General features: G+C 38.7%; 1 protein-coding gene across 2 annotated transcripts in view; it reads right to left on the bottom strand.

Moving 5' to 3' along the window:
* GPC5 (glypican 5) overlaps positions 1-17,367 on the bottom strand; it is a 789,997-nt gene that overhangs the window by 505,351 nt on the left and 267,279 nt on the right. For both annotated transcript variants that reach the window (XM_086482021.1, XM_086482022.1), the window contains exon 6: positions 1,661-1,781. In XM_086482021.1, coding sequence (XP_086338147.1) covers positions 1,661-1,781 — 121 coding nt within the window. The remainder of the gene's footprint in view (positions 1-1,660; positions 1,782-17,367) is intronic.

Genomic DNA, 17,367 nt, shown 5'->3' with positions numbered 1-17,367 from the left:
GAGGTTAGTAAGACTTGCAGTATGTAAATTATATGTCCTTCTCCCCAAGACCCACTCTAGTCTTTTGGGACAAGGACAAATAAGCTCTCAAAATGAAATACCTTATAATGGAATTGTTCTATTCCACTCCTTTAGATCCTCACTCAAGGAGGAAACAACACAACTTTTAGTCTCTAGAGGAAAACAACACAATAAACTATACAGTGCAGATTTAATATCAAAGGAGGAGGGAATTCCTGGTAGATGAAAGACCTTGAGACTTACCCAGTAAGATTTGCAATGTTTTTCTTTGCACAGTAATTTTTAGTTCTTAATTAAGTCATAGCATCTCTTTGGAGGGAAAAATGTATTCATTTTCTCATCATTATACTCACCATTTTAATGAAGAGAGACAAAAGCATGCTGAAGCTGGAGGGCTACAAAAGATACTTTCTTTAAGGAGAAGGGAATAATGATTGCCTTTAAGCTTCAATCTGGATGCCACTTCTCACAGAAAATAGCCCTACTGATGAAAAAGAATTTTTTCTTTTTTTTTTTTCTATTTGACCACTCTTTCCTCTGTTGTCAGAGAAGAGTTATTTTTCACAAACAGAGAAATAAGAAACAAGAGAGTTTATCATGAAGCTATCTGTAATATTTCAACTCCAGAAACCATTTTGGAAACTGTATTTAAAAGCTGCCACGATGATGGAAAAAAAAATTAAAGCAAGTCCTTAGATGGAACTAAATGCAATAGGCAAAGAAGCGCCATCTAGTATCTCTAATTCTCATGTTTGGGGAATGAAGTAGGGAAGGGAAGTGGAGACTGTAAAGACGCCTAGCTTGTATGCCCTGCCTAAGTAGTCTCTCCTTTTACCAGTGCAGATGAGAGGATACTGGGTTAGAGGATGCCAGTAGAACATTTCTTATCACTGAGTCTTCAGATCAGAGTGGAATCATATTTTTGAACTGCAATACAGAGCTGTCAGCAAAATAACTAGTTTCAATAGAGTCAGGTTTTTGTCCTGTAGTTTTGACAGTGTATATAGATACAGCATGTAACAAAAGATACTTTAATCCTTTAAACATATTAAAATACCATGATTGTGCAGAACCATATTGGAATTGAATGCCTTGTAAGCCTTAAATTTAGTAACTCACAGATATGTATGTCACGTAATGAACACCAGCTCCTTTAGCAAGCATGCTACTCTTGTTTAAACTTCCTACTTTTTCTATCTGGCATCTAAACAAAAAACCGCACAGCAAGACTAGTTAAGAAAGGACCTAGATTTAGTAAAGGGGGAAGAAGGAAACTATGGATTTTGGGTTTTTTTAAACATATGTACTCAGCTAATAAGCTAATATCCCCAAATTATACTTTTTGTGCTTCTGTATGTTTACTGCAATGCTGAGCTGTGGTATTCACAGGTACAGATGGCCCAGCTGCCAGAGTCTGACTTCCTACATTTATCATACCATATACAAACCTTTTAACTAAATCATTTTTAATAATTGAAGTGAGACAGAAGGCAAGTAGTGTTTTGCTGTTAACGTGCACTGATCAGTAAGTTGAATTAACAATTAACCTTCAATTTTTACTTTTTTTAAGTACTTTAATACTTTCACTACTAGAGTGGTCATTAGTACTATACTATATCTACAGGTAAAAGCAGCTTACCTGAATAACATGTTTCAGCTTGTCAATAATTTGACTTATTACAGGATCTGTTCCCTTCACTTTTACTTCTGGATTTGCAGACTGAGCTTTGATTCCACTGCCAACCACACGATGAGTATAGCTGGTTTAATACACAAACACACCAACAAAAATGGTTTAGTAAGTTATTCTGTTCTCAGAGAGTCATCTTCTAGTTCATATTAACTCTCATGGCACCAATATTTCACATTAATTCTGATGCATGAATTTTGTGCACATATTTTTCACAGAAAAGAAATACAGCATAGTATAATTACTGCATTACACAAAGTTGTATTAGTTATTGTAACTTCATTTTACTACAAACCTTAACGAGAAAAGAGTTATCTACATTTTGAAGCAAGAAACATTCAGCCTTATGCATGTGTTTTTGTGTGTGCAAAGACGGCCCTCCATTTTGTTTTGCAAAATACAAACTACATGGTGATTGCCTAAATGCATGACATTTCAGTTTTTTAAAAAATCCTCCAGATTCTACACACACTGCATGTTCAGATCTACACCTGGAGTTTCCTAGTGTTTTTGTGAATGCACATGCAGATAGAATATTTATTGCAGGACAACAGCCAAATTGTATATACATTATTTAACATTATACAACTGATAAAAGTACAGAGTAGGCCAAAATTTACTTAATAGATAGATAGCTAGGTAAAAAAGAAGCAATAGAAACCAGATATATGCTCATTCAAGAAAGAATTGCTGTAGTAAGCAGAACATTGTTTCTAGTATATCAAAACTCAAAATACAGAGACTAAAATTATCCACTTAGCAGAATTCTGTGCCTTATTAAGATGCAATTCTTCATTCAACTTGCCATGTTATGTGTAATACTCGAGTTACGCAAGAAAAACTGAGTATCTACCTTCTCATCCCAGATACTGTACATTATGCAAATATTCTCCATATGTTAGGTTTTGTCAGCATACCCTACAAGAGGATAGCTCTATATATCTCTGTCTCAAAAATATTTTGCCAGATGTTATGCTGTAAGAAAAAGAAAGGAAAGAACCCTATCAAGAATGGATAAGGAAATGCCTAATTTCTGCCTATTAGATCTGCATACGAGCATAAGCAGCACAGCATATTTAAATTTTGCAGAACCTGCTCTATGAAAAACATTGCAGGTCCTCTTAGCTCTGCAGAAAAACTTACATGTACGCTAAACAATGAATGCTGTTCATTAAACCAAGGTTGCCCCACAACAACAATATTTTGTATTTGATCTTTGCTTAAATATCACCTTCAGTGAGTTTGAGGATGTTCCTAAGGAAGTGTCCACAGACCCAGGTACCATTCCTAAAATTACATTAGCCATGCTCACAGATATAAATTAACCCTGTCATACAAAATAACTCTAAGTTTTCAGAGGACCCAGAGGCACAATTTACCTGCTATATGTGTGACAAAAATTAGTAGCTCCTTTAGGCATTACAAGACAACATTTTTTGGACTACGTGTTCTGTAAAAGTTAATTAATTCTAAGGCTTAGCAAAATTCTCCCAGACTTTTAAGGTATCAAGATCCAGCAGTCTTTCACGGCTTAAGTCCTTTAAAACATTGTTTCACACAGTAAATACTAAAATTCTAGACCTTTTACATATAGATCTGCATGTGCTATTTAGGGCAAATATATTGCCTATTTCTTCTGCAAGCAATCAGGTTCACTGGAACTCAATATAACATCAAGTTTAAATTAAATTCTGTATCAAGATATCACAGCAATGATCACCCAGGATTAGTCACAAGTTAAAGATTCCAGCTTTATTCATTCTTCATTAGAGAAAACAGTCAGCTATATCCAATATTCAGGACACACTGTATCAGCTAAAGGTAAATACTAAAAATAATAAGCTCGTTACTAAAAGCCATTATGGAACCCTTTACTGATTCACTAGCCATAATATTACTTGGAACGAATGTTAATGCTGCACAATCAGGTCAGCAAGGCTTAATGTACTTAATGTAGTGCACTGGAACATGGTAGTTGAAATGAGTTTAAAAATATCTTCATAGCACTGTTGAATACATTGAATATATGAATGGGTCATATTCTTCACAAAGTGGTATTTTGGTTTATAGCAGGCAGGTTTTTGTGCTGTCTTGTAGTGATGGGGCAATTTGCCAGCTTGTAGTGATGGGATCAAGCTTTTTATAGGGGTGTGTACAAGATCAGCAGCCTGCCTGCTAGACTTGGGGGAATGTTTAATGCAGCAATTTGAGTAGTGTCAACAAATCTAGTAGCTTCTACGGATAAAAAAACCCACAACCAAACCGAAAAACTTTCTCTCAAAATTCCTTCTTTCACAGTCATTTGTCTAAATCAAAATAGATAATTCAATATGGAATTCATTCCTTGTTTCCCCTTTCCAGCTGAACAATACTGCAATCACCAGAGGGACAACTGGTTTAACTCAACACACTGGTTTAATGCAACACAGCAATTTCTCTTCAAGTTATAATACTATAAAAAAAAAAATCTTAAAGGTTATGGCTATCCTTTCTATACAGTCCTCTCATTTTCTGTTTCACAGCATGCAAAACCTATTTTCTCACTTTCTGTCACTCACAATTCTTCAATTAACACCTTTTTTCAAATACCCCAACCCAACTATTACACATTTGCCTGTGAACTGCATAACTATGTGAAAAAGAATACCCTTTCTCTTTTTTTAATTCAATCAATGATACTCATTTCTTTAACCATACAGGAAGAAACAAACCATAAAGAAGTTAAGACTTGCCTAGGCTACATTTTTTTTAATTTAGCTCATCTGGGAGTTATCTGGCAATGACTCATTCAAGGCTGACCATCATTTCTTTTTCAGCTGTTTCCACAACGAAATCCACACCTTTGCACAGCTGGCATTTATCATAGGACTAACTCCCTTCTTTCACATGAGGGAAAGTAGCTGGGAAAGTAATACTGTCTTGTGAATGGACCAGATATTAAGAGTTTCAATCATGTTCCCCAGCCTCTTTAGAGCTGTCATGCTCTAAATTCCTCTCCAGCTGTGGTTCATAAGGAATAGTTGCATTTACTTACACATAGAAAGTGACAGCAATTAATTCGATTCTCTCTGTTCCTGTCATTCTGTCATAGTCATAGAACCATAGAACCATAGAATAGTTTGGGTTGGAAGGGACCTTAAAGATCATCTAGTTCCAAAACCCATACCATGGGCAGGGACACCTTCCACTAGACCAGGTTGCTCAAACAAAGTGTTCTTGAACACTTTCAAGGATGGTGCATCCACGTTCTTTTCATATTTTCTCAAAAACCGAATCTGCTTCCCAGGCAGAGGAGCTCTATTATCTAATATTAAAATTTCTTTCTAGGCAATTTTTAAGTCTTCTTTCTCAGGTACAAAATACACCCTTTTTCTGATTTACACATTTCCAACATTGTCAACCACGTGTGGCCCAATGGCTCTTTGCCATTTTGGTTGGAAGCTTCAAGTTATCCCAGAAACATGTCTAAAATGCATTTGAATGTTCTCTCAGTTTTCATGACTAAGGCAATTCTATACAAAGTCCAGATATTCTTACGCAGTAACACTGCCTGTAGCAAATCTCACTTAACCTTCACCTATTTTGCCAACCTTGGTGAGAAAAAGCATCTCTGCACAGAAAGCAGATGTACAGTATGAGTGGGCATGCTCTAGCCTGGCAACACCGCCATAGATTCTTCTGCCTGCCTTTACAGCTTTGAAAGAAACTGAAAGTTTCGTAAGCACTTTCTTCTTTTACAGTCACTACCAGGCTACTTCTTCTTCCTTTCAGGAAGGAAATCCACTCAGTTGGTTACCTGTCAAAGAACCTACTTGCATTAGTTACCCAAATTGTATCCTTGCTGACTGCTCAGAGGTGGGGTTTGCTTTTTTCAGTTGAGTGGGGAAGGCTAAGAAGCTGAAGCAGATGTGACGTGCATTGAAGCAATGACAAACAGCACATTAGCACTTGATAATGCCACAAATTTAAGTCTATTAGCATTGAAAAATTACTGGTAGTAACAACCTCCATACTGCTTGTCCTTACTTGCTCTGAGCTGTTTAGCACCTTTCTTTCTAACCTCTTTCTCACTCCTGACTTTTCTCTCACACATGGTCAGTGAAAGAAGGAGGGGAGGAGGTGCTCCAGGCACAAGAGCAGAGATTACCCTGCCGCCCATGCTGAAGATCATAGTAAGGCAGGTTGTCCCCCTGCAGCCCATGGAGGTCCATGGTGGAGCAGACATCCACCTGCAACCCATAAAGACCACATGCCAGAGCCCGAAACAAGAAGTGACCCCTTGGAGAGCCCACACTGAAGTAGGCTCCTGGCAGGACCTGTGACCCCATGACGAGAAGTCCATGCTGGAGCAGGTTTGCTGGCAGGACTTGTGACCCCATGGGTGACCCACACTGGAGCAGTCAGTTCCCGAAAGACTGTAGCCTGTAGAAAGGACCCATGCTGGAGCAGTTTGTGAAGCCCATGGGAAGGACTCATGTTGGAGAAGTACATGGAAGACTGTCTCCCATAGGAGGGACCCCACACTGGAGCAGGGGAAGAGTGTGAGGAGGAAGGCGTGGCAGAGACTACATGTAATTAACTGATTGCAGCTCCGGTTCCCTGTTCCCCTGTGCCGCTGGAGGGAAGGAGGTAAATAAATCAGGAGTGAAATTGAGCCTGGGCAGAAGATTTTTTAATATTTGATTTTATTTCTCATTATCCTACTCTGATTTGATTGGCAAAAAATTAAATTCCCCAAGTTGAATCTGTTCTGCCTGTAACGATAATTGGCAAGTGATCTCCCTGTCCTTATCTCGACCCATGAACCTTTTTTCATATTTTTCTCCCCCTGTCCGGTTGAGGAGGGGAAATGATAGGGCAGCTTGGTGGGCACCTGATGCCCAGTCAGGGTCAATCCACCACACCAAATTTGACAATACTGTCTTTGTGTACCAGTTCACAGCTTAAATGTTGAACAACATTTTTCATGAGAAGTTGCATTGCTAAATGACGGGTTTCAATATAGAATCCCCAAATGTGAATACACTCAACATACTGAAGTAAATAAATGCATGTGTTTGCATTTTTTCCTGTTATTGGAAATCCTAACCCATATTAAATATGCTTTCACTGCAAGGTGATCTGGCTTTGATCAATTGACATTAAAAACTATCATTTAACTTTGAGTCTTTTGTAATTACAGGCTCTGACAAGTCACAAGGCAGGTTGAAAACCCTTTTTCTTTCTTCAGGTGTATAATAAGGCATTGACAAAGCCTTATGACATATTTCTTTATTGATTCTTATCATAAAAGTAAGATTATGGAAGTCAACCTCTTTTTCTTTAATCTACTCTTTTGCTGCTTGAAATTGTATCTTTTGCATAAAAAAGTTATAAACGTATTTATATGTTGTTGTTTTATTTTCCACATATCATTGTGTTTAATTAACAAATGTCTATAAATCTAACATCTACAAACATTCTAATATGAACTAAATGATATGTCAGAGCTAAATGGGCTACTGGGAATCTGAGCATGGCACACAAAACTTCATCCCTGTAGACTTACATTTACATGGAAAACATGTTTCCCTTTAGTTAGGGGAAAAATATAAAAATCTCAGACTTGGTGTGAGAGACTTTGTTCATTATAAAGTTTTAATACAGCATTAAGCACTTTCTGTTTCTTTTACTCCTAATGTACATGTAATGGAAAAAGCATTTTTAGGATCCCCACAGAGGTAGCCTGACTTGAGCAAGTGTTGCTCAGATTTGAATCCTGGGTAAAAAAAAATATGACTAATTTCTTGCTAGAGAAGTAATAGACCCGCCATCTGTGCTCATTTCTGTACAAGCATGGTAATGTATCACATCACTTTAATAGGCAGACTTGGTCCCCAAGTACTATTCATTTTCATCAACACTAGGAAAAAAAAAAACCAAGCACCAATATATTTGTATTCTATAAACATGTTTTAAAGTGATGAATAACAGCGTGCCCATTTTCTGAGCTCAATAGATGAATATTCATATAAATTTCCTATTACTCTCTATCGTATCTATGAATAGAGTTGGTGGGGCTTACATTTGATTGTGTCAATATCTGTGTTAAAAGAGAAGATCAGGCTGTATTGACTATCACTGATTTCTTGGTACATGCAGTTGGAAAACCTATTAGAAGTAATGAATATAATCTCTCTTATAAGAACCAACAATTTTGGATATAGTGCTTAAGGCAGATTGGTACCTTTGTATCCCTCCGACCCAAATAGTCTATATATATTGTGATGATAACAAGCACTGGTACATCATATTTATTTTCAACACAGAATCAAAGAATGGTAGGGGTTGGAAGGGATCTCTGTAGATCATCTAGTCCAACCCCCCTGCTAAAGCAGCTTCACCCAGAGCAGGTTACACAGGACTGCATCCAGGTGGGTTTTGAGTATCACCACGGAAGGAGACTCTACAACCTCCCTGGGCAGCCTGTTCCAGTGCTGTCACCCTTAATGTAAAGTTTTTCTCATGTTGAGGCGGAACTTCCTGTGCTCCAGTTTGTGTCCATTGCCCCTTGTCCTGTCACTGGGCACCACTGAGAAGAGCCTGGCTCCATCCTCTTGACACTCACCCTTTAGATATTTGTAAGTGCTGTTAAGGTCCCCTCTCAGTCTTCTCTTCTCCAGGCTAAAGAGCCCCAGGTCTCTCAGCTTGTCTTCATAGGAGAAGTGCTCCAGTCCCTTCATCATCTTCGTAGCCCTCTGCTGGACTCTCTCCAGTAGTTCCCTGTCCCTCTTGAACTGAACACAGTACTCCAGATGTGGCCTCACCAGGGCAGAGTAGAGGGAGAGGATAATCTACCTCGACCTGCTGGCCACACTCTCCTTAATGCACCCCAGGATACCATTGGCCTTCTTGGCCACAAGGGCACATTGCTGGCTCATGGTCAACTTGTCTACCACAATTCCCAGGTCCTTCGCAGAGCTGCTCTCCAGCAGGTCAAACCCCAACCTGTACCAGTACCTGGGGTTATTCCTCCCCAGGTGCAGGACCCTACACTTGCCCTTACTGAACCTCATCAGGTTCCTCCCCGCCCAGCTTTCCAGCCTGTCCATGTCTCGCTGAATGGCAGCACAGCCTTCTGGCGTGTCAGCCACTCCTCCCAGTTTTGTATCATCAGCAAACTTGCTGAGGGTGCACTCTGTCCCTTCATCCAGGTCATTGATGAATATGTTGAACAAGACTGGACCTAGTACTGACCCCTGGGGAACACCGCTAGTTACAGGCCTCCAGCTGGACTCTGTGCCACTGATCACAACCCTCTGAGCAATGTCCTTCAGCCAGTTGTCAATCCACCTCATTCTCCATTCATCTATCCCACACTTCCTAAGCTTACCTATGAGGATGTGATGGGAGACAGTGTCAAAAGCCTTGCTGAAGTCGAGGTAGACAACATCCACTGCTTTCCCCTCATCCACCCAGCCAGTGATGCCATCACAGAAGGCTATCAGGTTGGTCAGGCATGATTTCCGTTGAATCCATGCTGACTACTGCTGATAATCTTTTCCTCCACATGCTTGGAGATAACAGCCAGAACGAGCTGTTCCATTCACCTTTCCAGGGATGGAGGTGAGACTGACTGGCCTGTAGTTTCCTAGGTCATCCTTCTTGCCCTTTTTGAAGACTGGAGTGACATTGGCTTTCCTCCAGTCCTCAGGCACTTCTGTCCTCCATGACCTGTCAAAGATGATGGAGAGCAGCTTAGCAATAACATCTGCCAGCTCCCTCAGCACTTCACATGCACAGCAGGTGTATCCTATTGGGGCCCATGGATTTGTGAGTGCCCAGTCTGGCTAAGAGATCCCTAACCCAATCCTAATCGACCAAGGGTCAGTCTTCCTTCCTCCAGACTTCATCTCCTACTTCCAAGGTCTGGGATTCCTGAGGTCCAGCCTTAGCAGTACTGGAAAATGATTTTCTGTTCCTTCAAACTAGCTTTATAGAGTAACATGAACACAGAATAGATAAAATAGAGCCAGAAATCAATGCTAAAAATAGGCTTGAGCCATAAAGTTTTGATCTAGATCCAAACTTCAGAGTTCAGCTCCCAGTGCTAGTAGTGTTTTGCTTCAGACCTGTTACTCTTCAAAATTGCTGCTACTTATCTCTGCTATTACTTCAGTACGAAGAAAACACAAATTCTTCGTTAGTAACAGATTAGCTTCAAGTAAAGCCAACCTTATTTAGGGCAGCCTTTCATACAGCTAATAAATGGGGTTTAAGAAACCAGTTACCTAACTACAAAAAGAAGAAACACGAATTATGGAAATAAACAGGGAAAATATTGAGTTGAAAAAATTTATTTTAGTGCTTTCAAATAGAAATTCCTGTGATTTGTGAAAGTGGAACTGTGGTATACAGATGTGCATTAGAACGAGAATTCAGGCAGAAAAAGAAATACCTTAAATTCAAAGCCTCACCCAGACTAATATTTGTAAACAATACAATCATTTCTGTTGAATCTCATTGTAACTACTAGTTAAAATGCTTACATGTTTCCTGGGGAACCACATAGAGCTGGACAATCTGACCTACTTGAAATTGAGTCTGCTGAGCTCACGAAGTGTTTCAAGACCCTAGCCCAAGCTTGAAGAGTCAATAGTTTTGACAGGTGGTAAGGATGGCCATGATCCAAACCCACAGTGCAGATAGAACATTGGGCAACACAGGCCCCAGCAATATCCTCAACATCCATTCCCACATACTCATTCTGGAATTCTGTTCTCTTTTTTGAAATCTGTGACTCTTTTTTTGGTTGGTTTGATTTGTCTGTTTTGCCCAGTTACAACCTGAAGTTAAGCACAGAAGCAAGGAGCAGAGCTTTCCAATGTAGTCACAGAGGCACAACAGCACGGCTCCTGGATCACAGCAGCATGGCACAGCCCTGTCACTTAAGAACACAAGTAAAATGAGGACACACACCATATATTTACAGTGAGTCTGAGGGAAGTACAGAGAGTGCAATAATTCACTAAAGATGGAAAGCACATACATTAGTAAAGGGATATTAGGATGGAGATACAGTTAAGATAGACTTGTTTTAATAACCTGACATAAAGTACCTAATTGTCATCATTTATGAAGAGTGGCATTTAAAAAAAAAAAAAAACCAAAGAAAACCTAACCAATGGTTGAATAGAAATCTTGTACATTTCCCTCTCCAACATAATAGGAACTTCTGACATAGTGACGTAAATGTTTTTACTGCCAAGAAAAAGATGGCATAGTTCTGAATAATCCCAGATGAGGTCTCAGGCATAGTCTGACACTTCCTAAAAATCGCACCAGTAGGAACCTCTCAAGTGTGGAAAAAAGGAAGACTTTAAACTACTAAATACCTTCCAAATGTGAGAAAAAGTACATATTGTTTGATCAGAATAGTAACTATTGTCTAGTCATGGCAATGAGGACCAAGATCCTTAAATAAACATGAAGAATACTCACAATAGACAAATATTTAAAGAAACTGATTTTGACTTAGGATCAAAGAGGTGCAGTTTTACCAGAAAAAAAAAAAATGTACAGATGTATACATAAGTGTATGTATATTTAAAATTAATATACATCAAGTTTCCCCCCCTCAGGACTGTCTTGTTATGCTGATTGCCTGATGGTTTGACAGGATGAAAATCTGAACACAGGTCTAGCATACATGATCTCTTTGTCTAATTGTTGTATTTTAATGCCTTTCATATTCCTGGTTACAGAGGAGATCAGCTTCATCAGGAGAAAGAGAATTTCCTACGGCTTTAGAAAACTTTTCTATTAAGAAATCATTGGCTGACATACCACCAATGACAGATTTGCAGGGGAACTGCATGCCACCAAACACCATGGTTTCTTGTATTTTTAGTGCAAATGATCCCTTTAAATGAAAATAAATTAACCCAGAGCCACTACAGGCTTGAAGTTTCATTTTATCACAGATCAGACTGTTGGAGAACTTCAGAAGTCTCTATATGCATTTCTAGGAAATTATGTTTCTGCATGTCCTCATAGTCCTGGGAATTTCTGCAGACAAAAATGTAGTTACAAGTCAAGATAGTCACATCCTCCAGTTACTGTCAAAAAAATTAACATCAATAACAGTTTGTAATAATGAAATTAATTTTTTTACGTATGTAAGCTTGAAACACTTGAAAAGCAGGTTAGAACATCTCCATGATGATGCTGAAGATTAGAGGTGAAGGACAGAGGGACTAACTTTGCTTTTAACATTTTCAGGTTCACTAGGACATCAAGCAAGCAAATCCATAAAAAGAAGAAGTGAGGATACTGAGTGGGATTCAAACTTGCTGCTTCTTCCACTGCTTGGAAGAAGTGATATTGAGTTTCTTTTAGGCACCTGTACCATGTTCCAAGTGGGAGATTAAAGTAACAAAAAAAAAAGGTGTATTATGACAGCGAACGCTGTTCTCCAGAACAACCCTAAGTGTCTTGGCAGTCAAGAATCTTCCAAGAAACCTGGTGATGTCCTGCACTTCAGCAAGTTTAGCTGTTCAACCCATCCTGACGTCTTTCTGCCAGCTGCTACCATCTCCTGCTACCACTCTCTTCTTGAGCTTTTCAGTGCTTGTCTCAATTGACTTTATTAAGAGCTACTCAGGAATCTCTAGTTGTCAAGTTACAGAGTCATGATATTGAGACAACTGCTCTGGTTGTGAAGGGCTCAATCACTGGGGTGCTTTGGCTTACCTTTGAAATACTCGTGTGTATCAGGTAGTCACACTGCTGTAGGAGTTCGGGTGGTTCATAGCTGCAGCAGCTATACAGAGGCACTGCCTGATAAAGTTTATTCTTTTTGTCATATTTGTAGCAATAGGATTCTCTCCTCCATTTGCAATATTTCATCTCAAATGAAATCTTAACTGATAGCGTTACAGTAATCTCCATGAAAGCAAGCAGACAACAGCCATTAACTCCTCATCTGGTAACAGTAGACAAGTCTTTCCATTGTCTGTGTGTTTGAAACTAATTTGATGTAAATGAAATAATGCTGATTTTTATCAGCTGACTGAAGTAAGCACTGAAGTTCTAGGGAAATAGTTTGAAACTAGGTGTTTACTTCCTGTGGGTTCTTTGGGAAGCTCCAGAAAGAGAGAATATAATATACAAGAGACAAAATAACTTAATTTTTAAAATAATCTATTTATTTACTGTATTTGCTCTCCTGTATACAACTCCTTTAACTGGCATTGATACAGTAATGAAGATGCAACTTTCGCAATATGCTCCTCCTTCACAAACAGGATTTTCTTGTTTGTATGTTCTAGTTTGGAAAAGTATGCATTCATGTACTGGCATTGCTAAGGGATTTGTTTTGTTCAGCTTCTCACATTAAATGAATTCTAAATTACTTCACAGCTTAGGTTGCTCACACAAGTTGCCAGCAAGCACATGTATTTATATAGTCTCACTGTGTTTAAGAATGGTAAAATAGCACATTATGTTTTATTTCAAAATAAAACAAATATGGATATGATTTTTAATAACTCCTTCTCAGCTTACTTGCTTTATGATTGCTGATAATGGCTGTTTTACACCTGCTATTGCTAGCATCTTCATCACTGCTGGCCATTTCAAAATTCTTGGGAACTGTTAATTGAGAAATTAACAATTACCTAATACTAGTAAAAAATAAACATGTGCAGCAACAAATGAGTAAGAGTGTTTAGTGGTGCAAATTTTAATTTATGAAGCTGAACAAATCAAAGAATCACCGCAACCATAAAAAAACGCATGGAGTTTGGACAGGTGTGTTGGCTGGTTTTGCCAAGTCTTACATAGTTAGCCTCAGAAATCTCATCAAAAATAATTTGCACCTAGTTATCTGAGACAGCACTTGTAGTAATTCTAGGACACATTCCATTTCTCCTAGACATTTTCAATACTTTTTAATTGATCAACATTTATTTTGAAAGAAAATAAAATGTCTTTGAATTTTTCAATGATAATTCATTTTTAGATCTGTAATTTGGTATATATTTGAAAAAAACTGATTGCATATACATTTGCTAAATTTACAGAAAATATTAAGTGTCGAAATCAATTGAGTAAAAGTTGTGTTATTTGTGCTTCAGACGACAATATATTCCTGTAATCATTTAGGCTAAAACATGTCTAATAAAAGATATGTATTTAATTTTTGATCATTGATCAGACCTGCCTTGTGAAAGGAAAAAGTACAGGCCACCCTTTGGGCTTTTCTGCAATTGAAAACTAAGGGACGTGTCTTTGGAATACTCCGTTTTAAACAGGTATTTCATTAAAAACTTGCTTGTTTGGAACTAGGTTCACAGGGATAAGACAAATCACACTGAAGTATGTAATAAAGTAACTATTACAGAGCATTTCAGAATATCTCTTTAAATTAATTTCCAAGTGTGACCCTTTGTTATTTTGTACAGTACAAAATCTATCATCTCAATAATTTTCATTATGCTTTAATTCTACAGTTGCTCTTCTAAAGCTCAAAAAAAACCCCAACAGTCATTCATGATCTCAATTAAACACCAAAATTTTTAAGAAGATTTTACATATAATGGTTGGAAGCCAGTTCATCATAGTTTTGGTGTTAGCTGTGTCTTCCAAAAATAAGTCCTTTATAAGCAATAAGAAGTGCTAATGGAATAACTAGATATCCTGAAGGCTTCATTAGGCAGACAGGTCTCCCTCTGGATGCTTCCAAAAGCACAAGGTTCTCTCCAGTTGCTATGTACAGAACATGTACTTAGAAGGATTGCATTACTAAGCATCTGAAATTCAGTACAGGATGTGTGTCTGTTGAGTAAGACTATCCTCTTTGCAAAGAATGCAACTTCTACTGAAATGAAAACTACTAAAGCTAAATTTTCTTCTTCAGAAGAAATGCTATAATCTACACATTGAAAATTCATGTTTTGAAAATTTCTTCTAGCACAGCAAATAAATTCTGATCACACTTAAAAATGGACACTTAAAATCAGTAGCACAGTTGTAACAGTTTTGAAATACACCAAATTTGCCTGAGTGTGCGTTAACTCATTAAGGTAATCTATTTCAAGCTAAGGTTATACAAAATGTTTTTTAAATATTATCTTTTCCTGCTGATTTTCCTTATTCCTTTTCCTGGACATCATCTGAATGAATTCTAGAACAATTCTGCCCAAATGTTATGAAAGCTTAAATACATTTCCCTGTAACTATTGTTATTTTACTGTACAGAAAAATTCCATATCATGTTATCAATGTCAGAGAATTTTGTTTTGTTTTGCTTCAAAATTTAATCTTTACACAGTTTCAAAAGCTTAAGAAATTTTGAATTATCACTTGAAAGATACCATGGAAATTAATCTTCTTGTCAATTAATGGTAACCACTGTAATAGTCATCCATGTGTACGTATCTCAGCAGTATGCTGCTAAATTCCACAGAGACACTATTCTTGTCACAGAATCACAGAATCACAGAATGTTGGGTGTTGGAAGGGACCTCAAAAGATCATCTAGTCCAATCCCTCCCTGCCAAAGCAGGACCACCTAGAGTATATGTGATGCAAAATGAACACCATGATGAGCGAGACAAAATACCGCAGATAACAGTGCTGTTCTGCCAAACAAGAGCTTACATTCTGCCAAGCATCACACACTCGTGGGGAGAATTCCTCACTCCAATAATGCCCAAATTCTCCACAGAGGCAAAAGAAAAAACATCTGAGAGGGAGCTACTATCAATCTGTAATGCACCTTAACAAATAAATTTGTTTTAGTAATTGGAAGCTCCATTGAAGAGAAAAGAACTGAAGAGGAGCTTTGAGACAGATATTTCATTTAAACTAGGTGCCTTGGGTAAGTCACATGCTTAAAATTGAGAAAATAAATTCTTATTACACTAGAAAATAACTAAACAGCAGACATATGCAAGCACACTAAATCTAGATAAATATTGACAACAATATCTTCTTCTTCTTACAGTATTCTTGAAATCTTCTTACAACCTTAATAATTCTACTGTACCTTCATTTAATGGAGCAAGGAAATGAGAGAAATTAATTATCATAAACAGGCACATAAATGTTTATAGCAAATAGCTGGGAAAACAAAAGTAATTATCTTGGAAAAACAGTTCAAATAACTTGGAAAGTTGTCAAGCTTAATTAGTCCAAAATTGAGAAACCTCTTTCCCCTACAGGACACTAAAATACCTCTGCTTGGAAATGGCAAAAGGGTCATGTAACTATGACATTAGGTAGAACGCCAAACCTTGGAGACAGAAGTCTGACATTTCATATTTTGTCCAACATAATGCTTCAACACACAAGCCAAAGTATCCTCTAGGGACTTGGAAGGCACCTGATAATTTTGGGACTGATACCTGACACAGTGCTGGCACAGTCAATATTCATCTCACAACCACATGGGGACTAGGCCACTATGAGTCATGTCAAAGGTGTACTCTCACATCCATTCTTTGTTATTGAGTGGTTTGTTTTTTCCTGAGGTAATTTATGGCAAATTAGCACAAAATGACAGTTAAGTTATGGTGAAGGACTATCAAGCAGATAATAAACCTGAATATGATTATGAAGCTGGATGGCGTACATCCTAGAGCGCTGAGAGAACTGGCAGGGGTGCTCACCAAGCCACTGTCCTCAGTTATCAGCAGTCCTGGCTGACTGGGGATGTCCCAGCAGATGGGAAGTCAGCCAATACAACACCCATATATAAGAAGGGATGGAAGGATGATCCAGGAAATTACAGGTCTGCTGGTTTGACTTCAGTGCCAGGGAAGCTGATGAAGTAGATCGTCATGAGTTCCATTATGCAGCACATGCAGGACAACCAGGTGAACAGGCCCAGTCAGCATGGGTTCATGAAAGGCAGGTCCTGTTTAACAAACCTGATCTCCTTCTATGACAGTGTGACCCACTTGTTGGATGAGGGAAAGGCTGTGGATGTCATTTACCTCAACTTCGGTAAGGCATTTGACACTCTTTCCCACAGTGTTCTAGACAAATTGACTGCTCTTGGCTTGGACGGGTATATGCTTTGCTGGGTGAAAAACTGGTTGGATGGCCAAGTCCAGAGAGTTGTGGTCAATGGAGTTAAATCCAGTTGGTGGCTGGTCACGAGTGATGTCCCCCAGGGCTCAGTACTGGGGCCACTCCTTTATCAATGATTTGGACGACAGGATGGAGTGCACCCTTAGTAAGTTTGCAGATGTCACCAAGCTGGCTGGAAGTCTCAATCTGCTTGAGGGTAGGGAAGCTCTACAGAGGGATCTAGATAGGTTGGATTGCTGGGCCAAGGCCAATTCCATGAGTTTGAATAAGGCCAAGTTCCGGGATCTGCACTTCGGCCACAACAACCCCCAGCAGCGCTACAGGCTTGGGGAGGAGTGGCTGGAGAGCTACCAGGCAGAGAGCTACCTGGGAGCGTTGACTGACAGCCATCTGAACATGAGCCAGTAGTGTGCTCAGGTGTCCAAGAAGGTCAATGGCATCCTGGCCTCTATCAGGAATAGTGTTGTCAGCAGGAGTAGGGAGGTGATCATTCCCCAGTACTCGGCTTTGGTGAGGCCGCACCTTGAGTTCTGTGTCCATTTTTGGGCCCCTCTTTACAAGAAGGACATTGAGGTGCTGTG

Source organism: Leptosomus discolor, chromosome 1, assembly GCF_034619465.1.
Source record: "Leptosomus discolor isolate bLepDis1 chromosome 1, bLepDis1.hap2, whole genome shotgun sequence".
Classification (NCBI taxonomy): domain Eukaryota; kingdom Metazoa; phylum Chordata; class Aves; order Leptosomiformes; family Leptosomidae; genus Leptosomus; species Leptosomus discolor.
The sequence above is the reverse complement of the archived record's forward strand: the minus strand, read 5'-3'. Positions and strand labels throughout refer to the sequence as shown.